The sequence below is a fragment of the Erpetoichthys calabaricus genome, chromosome 18 (assembly GCF_900747795.2).
Source record: "Erpetoichthys calabaricus chromosome 18, fErpCal1.3, whole genome shotgun sequence".
In the NCBI taxonomy this organism is placed as follows: Eukaryota; Metazoa; Chordata; class Cladistia; order Polypteriformes; family Polypteridae; genus Erpetoichthys; species Erpetoichthys calabaricus.
The window spans coordinates 26,040,008-26,053,236 of NC_041411.2; the positions used below are offsets into that span (position 1 = coordinate 26,040,008).

At 38.7% G+C, this 13,229-nt stretch overlaps 1 protein-coding gene across 2 annotated transcripts in view; it reads left to right on the top strand.

The window, feature by feature from the left end:
- zgc:136971 (S9 family peptidase) overlaps positions 1 to 12,343 on the top strand; it is a 43,924-nt gene extending 31,581 nt beyond the window's left edge. For both annotated transcript variants that reach the window (XM_051921360.1, XM_051921361.1), the window contains exons 10-22: positions 256 to 377; positions 3,344 to 3,404; positions 3,952 to 4,049; positions 4,131 to 4,182; positions 4,300 to 4,388; positions 4,788 to 4,926; positions 7,862 to 7,942; positions 8,026 to 8,106; positions 8,217 to 8,305; positions 10,722 to 10,915; positions 11,001 to 11,103; positions 11,681 to 11,787; positions 11,872 to 12,343. In XM_051921360.1, coding sequence (XP_051777320.1) covers positions 256 to 377; positions 3,344 to 3,404; positions 3,952 to 4,049; positions 4,131 to 4,182; positions 4,300 to 4,388; positions 4,788 to 4,926; positions 7,862 to 7,942; positions 8,026 to 8,106; positions 8,217 to 8,305; positions 10,722 to 10,915; positions 11,001 to 11,103; positions 11,681 to 11,787; positions 11,872 to 11,986 — 1,331 coding nt within the window. In that variant the 3' untranslated portion in view covers positions 11,987 to 12,343. The remainder of the gene's footprint in view (positions 1 to 255; positions 378 to 3,343; positions 3,405 to 3,951; positions 4,050 to 4,130; positions 4,183 to 4,299; positions 4,389 to 4,787; positions 4,927 to 7,861; positions 7,943 to 8,025; positions 8,107 to 8,216; positions 8,306 to 10,721; positions 10,916 to 11,000; positions 11,104 to 11,680; positions 11,788 to 11,871) is intronic.
- The last annotated feature ends 886 nt before the right edge of the window (positions 12,344 to 13,229 follow it).

Consider the following 13,229-nt stretch of genomic DNA (forward strand, 5'->3'; position numbering starts at 1 on the left):
ATACAACGCATGAAATATCAAAGGACACAGCATCTCCTATCAGCTGTCTGTGATCCTGAAACTGCCAATAATACAAAGTTCATTCTGGTTAGAAGGAATTTCATTACAAGTGTCTGAACCTGTGTCTATTTCGTACAGTGCCATTTTCATACAGAAGCATTCATTAATCTTAACAATGAAGAGGCTAGAAAAATATAAAGTATGTATGCTGAATATCATCCTGAACTGAGCTCTTTTGTCTGTTCTCCTCCGTAGAGCTCCTGTCCTCCGATTCCCATGCCATCTCATCTCCTCGACTCAGCCCTGACCAGCGGCATGTCATTTACCTAGAGGGGGAGACTTTTGGACCCCATAGTCAGTGCCTGCGCCTCCAGCTGGTCAGTGCCTCTATCTCAGATCTGAGGATCTCTGTGCTCATTTGGTCTTTAGCTGCCTCTTGAGAAGTACCTTGTGTGACACAGATTCATCCTCCTTCCCTCATCACAGTGGCATTTTCTTTCTGCTAAACATGATTTGTTCACTCCATTGCTGCTCTATTTACTTGTGCCTTTCTCAGTGTTATCCTTTAAATCACTATCCTGTCTGTCCTTTTCGTCATCACATGTATAAATTAATCTTCATCTCTCTCAATGAAATTTGTTCTGGTTTCTGTCCCTACAGTACTACTTCTTCTAGTTTCCACCCTGGTTTCTCCAATTAGTATTTCACCTACACCTTATTTTTGTCATTAGTTGTTATCACTCCTGCCCATGAGTAATTCTCCCCTCTCAAGTCAGTACACCATTACACTTTGCTCCTTTCATTGGCCACTGACCCATTTCCTTTATTTCTGTTAAGTCCTGCCCCTTTTCATTGCTCCTTCCATTGGTCACTACCCCATCCTGCCCATGTCACCAGAGATCCCAGATGTGGTGTTAAGGCCGCTGGCTGATTCTTCAGCGGTGCAGATGGTGAGTATCTGAGAAGATTTACTGACCAGCTCTGCTCTTTTGTACATATCCATGGGTGATACTGTGGCCTTCTGAACATCCAGGTATACGCTGGACCAAGGACTGGGACTGTGGTTCAGCTTAGCAGAAACAGAACAGAAGCAAATATTTTTTTTTATTCTGATTACTGTACAGAAGATTAAGATATAAATGTGAAATGGACATTCTAGCATTAGATCCTGATCAAGTTAGGTCAAGATTACAAACATTGTATATTAACATAGTGACTTTCATAATGAGCTCTGCCAAAAATCTTTTTACAGAGCAATTAAAAGTGAAATATTTTTATACATTATGGCATTGCACATATACAGTGGAAGATGTGGAATGCTGAGTCAGGATTAAAAGAAAACTATATATCTTTGCTTTTAATAGTAGAAGATAATTATGTCAAAGTAAAAAGTATGTACTTTTATAATGTGACTTTCATAATAATCTCTGCCACTGCGATCTGTACAGGAACATTGTTATTTCATTTTTTGTAGAAATCACTATGTCACTGCGCATTATGCAGGCTGTTGTTGGAGGGCCAGGTCAAAACAAAAAGGCATCTTTTGGTCTATCCTTATATAGTGCATGTCATAGTGATTTAACATTTAAATATAAATTAGATGATATAGCATTATACTGTATACAGTACATACATTGACAGAGCTAGTTAATCAGATCAAGATATTACTTTGTCACTGCAGCATGCCATAAACTTAAAATCAGCTGAGCAATTAGATCAAAATCAAAAGACTTTACTCTTTCCTTATATAGCCACAGTACTCAGTGTATTTTTAATTGTACCACTGTTCACATATAGAGTGGCAGAGCTTGTTCTCTAGGTCAAGATATAAGTATATCTGTCTATGCTTATATAGTACCCTTTTATAGCCATGTCATGAGTTGTTTAAGGAGTAGTTAAGTTTTGAATGTTTGGAGACTGCACAATATACAATGGAAGAGCCATTTTTAGGTAACCTTTAGAGTGCTTCAGTACTTGTATAGTGTCTTTCATAATGAGCTCTATCAAAAGGATCTGTAAGACCATTTAAGAGTTAAAACTTAGTCAGCCATTACGGCATTGAATATTTTTAGTTGTAGGGTAAGTGCGTTACATCCATTTGAAAAGATATTAATCAGTCTATACATACTTGTATAGTACCTTCCATAGTGAGATCTACTACAAAGCTCTGTAAAGAGTGATTAGGGTTTAAATTAGTAAGTACTAGACATTGCAGCACTGCACATATACAGAGCAAGAGTCAAATAGGTGGATTATCTTCAAAATGCACCAGTCACTCTGTACAAACTTAGTGCCTTTCATATTACTGTATTTATTGCAGTTAAGGTTTAAATATTTTGTGGGCATTATAACCTAGTGTGTATACAATGAAAGTACTAGGTAATTAGATGATGATAAAAGAAATCAATCCATCCATCCAGTTTGTTAATCTGCTTGTCCAGGGCAGGGTCACATGGCAGCTGGAACCTATCTGAGCAATCATTGGCTGCAAGGCAGTAACACTTAGATAGTGTGCCAGTCCATCACAGGCTGAACACACACAGCAACGCCAATTTAGAAATGCCAGTTCATCTCACCTAAATGTCTTTGGACTGTGGGAATAAACTGGAGCATCTAGAGGAAACCATGCAAACATGGAGAAAACATGCACCTGGAACATGAACCCCAATCATGTTACTGAGAGGTAGCAATACTACCACTGTACCACTACTGTAAGCCACCTATAAAAGGCATAAAATCAATCTATAATTATATAGTGCCTTTTACATTGGTCTTGCCAACATATTCAGGGCAAATAACATTTAAATATGTATAGGGCATTTGTAGAAGCATATATACAGTAACAGAGCTTGTTAAGTAGGTGAAAAAAATGTATGTATGTGTTTAGTGTCTTTTATAGTGGGCTCTGCTGCCAAAATTTGAATGGATACTGTAACATTACACATGTACTGTAGTTAGGTCTTGCTGAAAGTGTTTCAGGCACTCTGAATTTGTATAGCCTCTGTCATAATGAGCTATGTCAAAAAGATCTGTACTGACCACATATTATTTCAATATTTAACAGACATTATGGCACTGTATATAAGTGGTAAAGTCAGCTGAAAAAAAAGATTTTTGTTAGTCTCTACTTAATATTGTACTTTTCATAGTGACATCTGCTATGTGCACTGAGCTTGGAAAAGGCTGTGTGTGAAGAAAACATTGTTACTGTTATCATACAACTGATGAGACTCTTTTGTGTAAGGGTTAGTTTGGCATTCTAGAACTGAGTTATACACAGCTGACAACATTGCAAAACTGATACAGCTTTTCTGTTTTTTTTTTATTTTAATTTTACATGCAGTATGATTGGCTCACCAAAGAAACCTCGATATTGGTAGACCGTGTTAAGCGTCCTGAAAAGGGTAAGCAAGGCTGAAAACATTATCTCTAAATTCTGAATTGAATTTGTTTTTTTCCTCCAAAGTGAAACATCTCAACTCTTAAATATGAAAGCTAGGGTGATTGCCAGCATCCCATCTAGGACGTGTATTGCTGCACTTGTAAGACTGGGCAGGACCTGGTTTACTGAAGGCGACTTAAGTCACCACAAGAGGGCGCAGATATTCCACTTTTTCAAGTCTTTTTTTTTCCTAATTCTTAAGTAGTGGAAGCTGCCAGTCAGGACTATTACATGTACTCAGATCTGCAGTGGTCTGTGGACTTGCATGGTTAAGCAATGTAAAGGAATCCAGTGTTTGTGATCAAAGTGTTCTACTCTACTTCATACTGCTTTCTACTGGATAAAGTATGTGACCTTTACTAGCGCTGGGTTGATCACACTATCATCCCATAAACTCTAGTACTACCCTGTACTGTGGCCTGTCACCTAATGCACTCCGATACATCATGTGTATATGTCTGAGTTGGCGAAGTTATCTTCCCTAGTGTTCTGCTTTCTCTTTCTTTAAGACTCATTTGCTGGACTCTATACCACTGCACTGCCCATGATGTGCTGGTCAGCTGACAGCCAGAGGATCCTTGTTCACACTCCCCAAAGGAGCAAAAAGGTAAAACTGCCTATTGCTTTCCTCTGGTTTTCTTTTCTCCATGGTCTGCTGTCTCACTCCTCATCTTTCTTACATTGCCAGGAAATCTATGTAGTGCAATTAATGGAGAAAAGATTGACACGGCTAGTTGACAGTAAGTGCTTCTAAGAGCTGCTGCTTTGGGGATCAGGCTGTCATTCAAACAATTTACTAGGCAACTCCGAAAGATGATGACTTACTTTTATGTTTTTAATGTCATCATGGTTTATAGGCACAGAATCTGGCAGCTGGACAATTTTGACCGCTCAAAGGGACCTTGTTATTGCCTTCTGCTCAGCCCCCAACAGCCCACCCAGTCTGGTAAGGCTGATTTTTCCATATGTTCAATCGTCTGGTATTTAAGGCTTAATAAGACATGACAGTGCAAAATTGTACTAAATGCTATATGGACATTGGCCTCCCTGGTCACTTTCTTAAACTGGGATCTGAGTGAGTTTAACAGATGCCACTACTCTTCACTCAGGAGCATCATAGAGATTATTTTGAGGTGTGGGTGCTGCAATCATTGATTAAGAATCATTCCATTTGGGCAAGTTTAAAGGGTAATGAACATTCTGTGTTGTGGTTTTGCACTAATTGTGCCTTGCATGTCTCTTTGTTTTACGAAAAATCATTTTTGCTGGCTCTAAACAAACCAGTTAAACCCAGGCAAGGTGTGACAAGTGACACCTGTTCTAATGTGTAATTTTTCAATTTCAGAAACTGGGCATTTTTCCTCCCAAGGGGGGAGAGCAGAGCATCACATGGGTGTCCCTTCAGGAATCTGATCAGCTACCTGCCATTGAGTGGACAGTGCTGACCTTCACACCACCGCCTGCAGAGGAAAACCAGCACTTTCGTAAGAAAGGGAATGGAGTGTGTGTGTGTTCACCTGTGTATACATTTGCCAGTGTTGGGGTGTGTGTATGTAATCATCTGCGAGTGCAGTAATCCTGTGTGGTGTACATAGTGTAGTGTGGACATGATATTTAGCATATGTGTGTATTTGAACGTGGTGTTTAGTTTCCCCCAGAGAGTGCATTTGTTGGGTTTTGCACTGCCCTTTTTGTTTCCATGCTTCCCAGTTTGTTTTCACAGTTGTTATTTTGTTTGTGTGCTGTTCCATTTGTATCTGTTGTTTCTGATTTACTTTTGTATTTTTCAGTTTTTTTTGTGTTTCCAATTTGATTTTGCATTTTCTGATTTTTTACATATTCAGTTTGTTTTTCTATTTTCTGATTTGTTTTTGTGTTCTCTGATTTGTTTCTGCGTTTTTTGCATCATGTTTGTATTTCCAATTTGTTTTTGCATGATTGAATTTGTTTTTTGCACATTGCACTTCAGGGCCACCGTATGAATACTTTCTATAGGCGCTGTCAGATGGCAGCAAACCGCATGCCTTTATCCAATTTACTAGAATCAAAACAAATATTGTAGTCAGTGGTGAAATCGTGCCTGTTATTTTGGATATGAGTCTTGGTTTATGCATTGGTTTAGGTAATTTCAGTTTTGTTTTCACCAGAGTTAAGACCCTTGGCACATAATTAAGTTTTTATTTTGCTGCTCCATATTCTGTTCTGAAAATTTTTCTTGAGGCAGTTCATCAATATTCTGGACAGTCAAAGTGAACAGACCTTGTTCAAATTTTATCATTTGTGTAGAATGAATTTAACTCCCCCTATAGCTGTCTCACACATCTCTGCTGTTTTTCTTTGGTTGTGCATTATGGTTTGCTCCACAGTGAACACATTTTTGAAGGCCTTGGGTTATTTTCAAAAGAGGTCCCATCGTGACTGGACTCTTGACTGTGGCATATGAAGAAGACTGGTTCTGATTCACATTTACATAGCAAGAATCTTTGAAGGTCTATTGATTGCTAGAATTATAAATTCAGTGATACCAAAGTTCTTCTTTTTGACATATCAATGGAATTGGTTCTGAAACAAGAAGTATAGATTATTAACTGGAAACACTAAAAACTTACAAAAATCATCAGTATAGACTTTTACATTCAGGTTGAACCTCAAATCATTTTAATTACCCCTTCTAAGTCTAGGTGTAGACAGGTAATGCTTGGCACGTGTGATTATGTGTTCACATGGTTGTCTGTGTGTGTGCTTATGTGAGTGGGCTCAAGATGGCAGCCTGTACACGTACAGCGGATATAAAAAGTCTACACACCCCTGCCAAAACCACAGGTTTTTTGTGATAAAAAAATGAAACCAAGAGAAATCCTGTCAGAACTTATTCCACCTTTATTGCAAAATTGCAGTCTATACAAAAAAGGTGAAAACCAATCAAATTTTTTAGTGAAAAAAGAAAAGTAAAATCATACAAAAACCTGGTTGCATTTGTGTGGACACTCCCCAAACTAATACCTTTTAATTTTATTAAAGCACTCAGTCTTTTTAGGTAAGAGTCTGTCAGTTTGGCACATCTGGACTTGGTGGGTTTTTGCTCACTCCTTCTTGTAAAAAATGTACGAGGGCATCTCCTGTGCACGCCTCTGTTCAGGTCACCCCACAGATTTCAATTAGATTAAGGTCTGTACTCTGGCTGGGCCATTCCCGAATATTATTCTCCTTTGATGAAGCGATTGCTCTGTTGATTGTGATGTATGCTTTTGGTTGTTGTCATGCTGAAAGGTGAAGTTCCTCTTTTGTGCCAAAATAGACTGATACTTGGAGCCATTCTTGATTCCATGTACCTTGACTAAAGCCCCAGTTCCAGCTGAAGAAAAGCAGCCCGAAAGCAATATGAAGCTGCCTCCACCATGCTTCACTGTGGGTATGGTGTTCTTTTGATGATGGTCGTTATTTTTGTGCCAAACATACCTTTTGGAATTTTGGTCAAATAGTTCAGCCCTAGTTTCATCAGACCATGATTCATTTTTCCACATGGTTGTGGGAGAATGAGTAAACATTTTTGCAAAGTTTAGCCTGGCTTGGACGTTTTTCTTTGTGAGAAAAGGCTTTCATCTTGCTACCCTACTCCACACCCGACACATATGAAGAATATGACAGATTGTTGTTACATGTATGGAACAACCAGTACTTGCCAGGAAGTTCTGCAGCTCCTTTAATGTCACTGTATGCTTCTTCTTGCCCTCCCTGACCAGTTTTCTCTTTGTCTTCTCATCAATCTTCGAGTAATGTCTTGATCTTAGTGGAGTCACTCTTGAACTGTATTTTCTCCACTTGTTGATGACTGTCTTCACTGTGCTCCATGGGATGTTTAATGCTTTGGATACTTTTTTGTACCCCGTTCTGATTGATACCTTTCAATGATGAGATCCCATTCATGTTTTAAAAGCTCTTGGAACACCATGGCTTTTGGAGTATGTTGTAACCAAGAGGATATCATAATAATCCTACTAGAAGAGCCAAACTTTATCTGAGCTCAATCAGAGCCAATTAAATTGATGTCAGGTGTAAACTAACTACTTTTTGAGATGAGACTTATTGTGATTGGTTGATTCTGAACACACCCACATTCTTGATTATTAAAGGGTGTGCACACTAATGCAACAAGGTTTTTGTATAATTGTTTTTCCTTTTTTCACTAAAGTTTATTTGTTTTCACCTTCTTTGTATAGATTGCAATAAATATGGAAAAAGTTCTCACTGGATTTATTTTGGTTTCATTTTTTTCATTACACAAAATTGGCAGTTTTGGAAGGGGTGTGTAGACTTTATATATTCACTGTACCTCAGCGTGCTGTTCTCCCATTGTACAAGTTCCTACTCAGTCATCCAGCCTAATCTACACTGTAATATCTGTTAATTTTTTCACAGCTGGTCTGGATTTTGAAGCCTTGTTGGTGAAGCCTAAATCTGTAGAGAAGGCAGGAATTCCCTTGATTGTTCAGCCTCATGGTGAGACGGGAATGCCTTCTAACTTTGTCAGGGTAGCGTTCCTTCTGAGACTAATTAGTAGCTCTGTTGTAACTGTCTTGCAGGGGGGCCACACTCTGTGTTTGTGGCACAGTGGCAGCAGAATCTGGCAGTTCTGGTGCGAGTTGGATTTGCAGTGCTACAAGGTGAGCAAAGGCAGACTAAATGGCATTGTGTAGGATCAAAGACATGAAAGGTACCAGATAATCTGGATCAAGGAGTGGACCCTGTAATATAATTTCTTTTTTCTTTTCAGTAAACTATCGTGGGTCCACTGGATTTGGCCAGGATAGCATTGAGTCACTCATTGGGCTAATTGGGAGACAAGACGTCAAAGATGTGCAGGTACAAACCTTAGGGGATGTTGCTTTATGTTATATATGATGCTTTTAGAATGGAGAAGTATCACTAGGGTAGCCTAGAATGTAAGCCCCATAACGTTTGGTATGATAATGAGCTGAAAGAGCACAACCAGTAGATGGTCAGTTGTGTTGGATTAGACTCTATAAACTCACTTTAGAGTGGGAAAGCACCAGGTCCTGAAGGCTACCCTGCTGAATTTTACAAAAAAATTTTCAATTAAGTGAACTCCCCTTTTATTAGCAACATTTACAGTATAGAAGCCAGAGACAATAAAATTCTACCTTAAACTTTTTGCCAAGCATTAATTACCATTTTTCCTAAGAAAAATAAAGACTTATTAAAATGTGCCTCATACAGACCAATCTCACTTCTGAATAATGATGTCAAGATACTCTCCAAAGTTCTAGCTAGAAGGATTAAGAAAGTACTCCCTTCGGTAATATCACAAGACCAAACCAGATTTGTACTTCAAGTTAGAGAATATTTTATCTGTGGCACCTTTACATGATAGCCACCTTTTCCAACCTTCTTGAACTTACACAGTTTTTAATATTTGGAAATGGGATTAAATCATTTAGAGATTTGTATATAAATAATGTCTTTGCATCCTGCGAACAGTTACAGCACAAATTTAGCTTCCCATCAACGCAATTTTTCCATTATCTCCAAATTAGAAACTTTGCTAAACAAAATTTGCCTAATTTTCCACACCTCCCACCTACTTCTATTCCAGAAGAAATACTGATCAGTCTTAACGACTCAGACAGCATTTCTATAATATATAAAACCATTTTAAAGTCCCTCCCTTTTAAAGATCCTAGAGTACAGTGGGAAAAAGATCTCTCACTTAACATTTCAGAAAAGGAATGGAAGGCAGCCATGCACAGAATCCATTCTAGCTCCATATGTGCAAAGCATTCAATTATTCAACTTAAAATCTTTTATCAAGCACATCTATCTCATTTAAAATTGTCCAAAATGTTTCCAAGGCAAGATCCAATCTGCGAACATTGCAATCAAGCTCCAGCCTCAGCCTTTTGGGTGTGTACCAAATTATGTGGTAGAAATTTAACATCTTATTAAAGAAAGAAACATCCTAAACAGGACAAATCAATAATCAAGCAGGAGAAAAGTTGTTCATTGTATCTTTTAATTACTCCTCAGCAAAATGCCTTTCTTCAAAAGTGGCCCGTTTCAGCATGTTCAGAATGGTCAGAGAAACAAACAATAGAGGTTCATTTTATAAACTGTTGAATTTACATACAGTGTCAATCACTGCATAAATTTTGCTCTGGTTGGTTCATTGGTTTAAATACAAATCTATTATATTCTGGTTCTTCTTATACCTTTTGAAATGACAGAAAGTTGATTCAGTTCATCTGGACATAGTTTTTGATGTAACATATCTCCCTGGAAAAGAACTATGTCCAGATGAACTGAATCAACTTTTTAGAATTTCCTTTCCTGGATTATTGAGCATGCATCGAGACCTTTTGAAATGAGCTACCACCCTTGAAATTTCTGTGCATATAACAACTGTCCATTCTCATTTATAGGACATCTGCTGATTTCTTCGTCATCTCCTAGTCACCCTTCAGTACATTTTGTATATTACATCAACCTTTCTTCTGGTACATTCTTTATTTGACCATCTCAGTATATTTCCTAAACCACTATTATATTTCAGTGTACATTTTGTTGTTCACTTGACCTTTATCTGGTGTCCTGGTGTGCCTGAACAGGTTTCTGACATTTATTAACCCTTTATGCTATTTGTTTAAGATGAATGCTATGTTACCCTAAAATTATTCTTCCACACTCCCCCAGAAGTCCCACTATAACTGTAAGGAACAGTTTCCTACTGTAACTTGATTCCAAATCTGTATAAAACACAATCACTCCTAACCCATTAACAGCTGTATTTAGTGGACTCCTTAAAGAGGAAAAGGACAAACAAACGGTAATTGCCTTTATTTCACTATTAGCATGTAGACTTATCTTGCTCAACTGCAAGAATCCTAGCCCACCTCTTTTAAGTTAGTGGGTAACTGATGTTATATACTATTTAAAATTGGGAAAAATCAAATTCTCACTTAGAGGATCTATTCAAAACTTTTTTAAACCTGGCAGAATCTAATCAATAACATTTTAGAAGAAGCATTTATATTGGGGAGAAAGATTTTTTTCCCTCTTTTCCACTCTTGAAGTTTTACTTCCTTCCTTCATCTCTTTCTCAAGGATGGGGGTTGAATTGAACTAGTTTTATTAAGTTTGACTTGATTGTATGGAACGTTACATGATTTTAATAAATTCAATAACAGATTAAAAAAAAAACATCATTGGTAGCCAATCAAGAGGTAAGGCTAGCCCACTGCATTGTCTCCCATTTGTATTCCAGCATGCTGTCAACACAGTGCTCCAGAGTGATGCAACCCTTAACCCCAAAAGTGTTTACTTGCTGGGGGGCTCTCATGGAGGCTTCTTGGTCTGCCACCTGGTCGGACAATACCCTGACTTCTACAAGGCTGGTGTTATGATGAATCCTGTCATCAACTATGCCACTTTACTGGGGACCAGTGACATTACCGACTGGTTAGTGTTATGTCATCTAAGGTGGTCAGAACTAGGGCCAGACCTCTTTGGCTAAAGAGCCTAATGTGTTTTGTGCCACCTGCAGGAGGTACACAGCAGTTGGACTTCAGTACTCATATGACCGGATCCCTACTGTGGATGATTTGGCTGCCATGCTGACCTCCTCTCCTCTGGTCCATGCTGCCAAGGTAAAAGCATCTTGTTCATTTATAAAGTCTTTAATCTGTGGTTGTATTTGAACATCCTGCAAAGAAGAGAAAATCCACCCATCCATTTATTAATGAATCTATCAATTTTATATAACTCAGGTTTGTAGGGTGCCCAGTACAGGGTGCAAAGAAAAAGCCCTAGACAGGGTGCCAGTACATTGAAGAGCACCCTTTCTCACAAATCCACACTTGCTCTCTCCATGCCAGTTTAGTGTTAGTATTTAAGAAAACTTGCAGGTAGTGTGGGTATAAAAGCTATGCAAACATGGGAATGAATGCAGACCGTACACAGGGACTAGGCCTGTGATTCAAACAAAGAACCCCAGGGCTGTAACACAGCCATGCCAACCACTGCCCAGCCTCCTGTGTGTACTAACAAAAGTGAGTACACCCCTCAGCAAATTTACACTGTTGTACAAGCTGTACACTGACTACTTTACATTGTATCAAAGTGTCATATCTTCAGTGTTGTCCCATGAAAAGATATAATAAAATATTTACAAAAATGTGAGGGGTGTACTCACTTTTGTGAGATACTGTATCTCCTCCTTTATAGATCACAACCCCAGTGCTGTTACTGCTGGGTGGAAAAGACAAGAGAGTTACTCCAAAACAAGGTGTGGAGCTCTACAGGGTGCTGAAAAGTCGGAGCCGCTCTGTCAGGTAGGGTGTGTGGCTAACACAGTTTGATAATGGTTTGTCTTGGCCATCCAGTTATCCCACTTCATATTTCACTCTATCTTTCAGATTGCTGTGGTACCCTGATGATGGCCACTCTCTCTCAAAGACATCCACAATGGCAGACAGCTTCATGGCAATGATTTTGTGGTTCCTACAGCATCTTGGTAGGAAACCCCACTAGACATCCTGTTAAGCATTTTATGGATGGAACCTCTTCTTGAAGTTCTTTTTTGGCTAGCGAACTGCCATGGTAGGGAGGAGTGGAGGATGGTTCCATTGAACATTGTGATCTTCAGGGTTTGTCATGCAGCTGTCATGAATCCCTTGTCTGTCACTTCATTTCTCTTTTGTCTTTTCTCTGCTTTTATTCATCTCACTCATTCAAGCTGTCATTCATTATATATTTTTGTTGTTCTTTTTTTTTTCCTCTTTCCCGGCATTCTTCCCTTTTCATGTTCTCTGATTTCTGCATATCCTCGCATGCCAAATTCTTTCTTGATATAGTACTAGGGTGTTGTACCGTGTTAGCCATTATGAATGTAGAGAAAAGCCAAGCAAAATAACACCTATTATTGGCTAACTAAAAATATTACAATATGCAAGCTTTCGAGGCAACTCAGGCCCCTTCTTCAGGCCTGATTACATGATTACATCTTGCCTGAAGAAGGGGCCTGAGTTGCCTCGAAAGCTTGCATATTGTAATCTTTTTAGTTAGCCAATAAAAGGTGTCATTTTGCTTGGCTTTTCTTGATATAACATATTCTTCTTTCTCATTTTCTTTCATCTAATATTTCTTTGGCCACTAGAGGGCGTGCTTGGGTATGTGTGACCCATGCTCTCGTGGGCTCATTTTGGGAGCTGTTTCTGTTTTACTTTGTCTTGCCTGTATTTGAAATGCATGAAAAAATAATGTAGGGCAGATGCAGTGTGGCGAAAGGGAGAACACTGCATGCATTCCAGTCTCCTAAGTGGATGGATCCTATGTTCTGTCTGCAGTGACTTTAATAATAATAATAATAATTCATTACATTTGTATAGCGCTTTTCTCAGTACTTTATAGTGGGTATGATGTGTTTGTCACATTGTTTTAAGGCAGGGATTCTAATCTGAAGAGCCAAATAAGAAAAGTATCATACCGGAACTCAGGAAAAGTATACTGCTCAAAAAAACTTAAGGGAACACTTAATCATCACAGTTTAACACCATGTCAGTTAAGCTTCAGTGACATCAGTCTGTCCAGTTTGGAAGCACAAGCAATCATGAATCAAGTTCTCCTGCTTTGGTGCAAATGAAAGTGACAACAGGTGACCTGGGGAGACAACAGCAAGACAACCCCCAAAAGGGAATGGCAGGTGGTGGCCTCAGACAATTGTTCTATCCTTATCCTGACTGACTCTGCTTTAGTTTTGTGTTTTGCTAGTGTC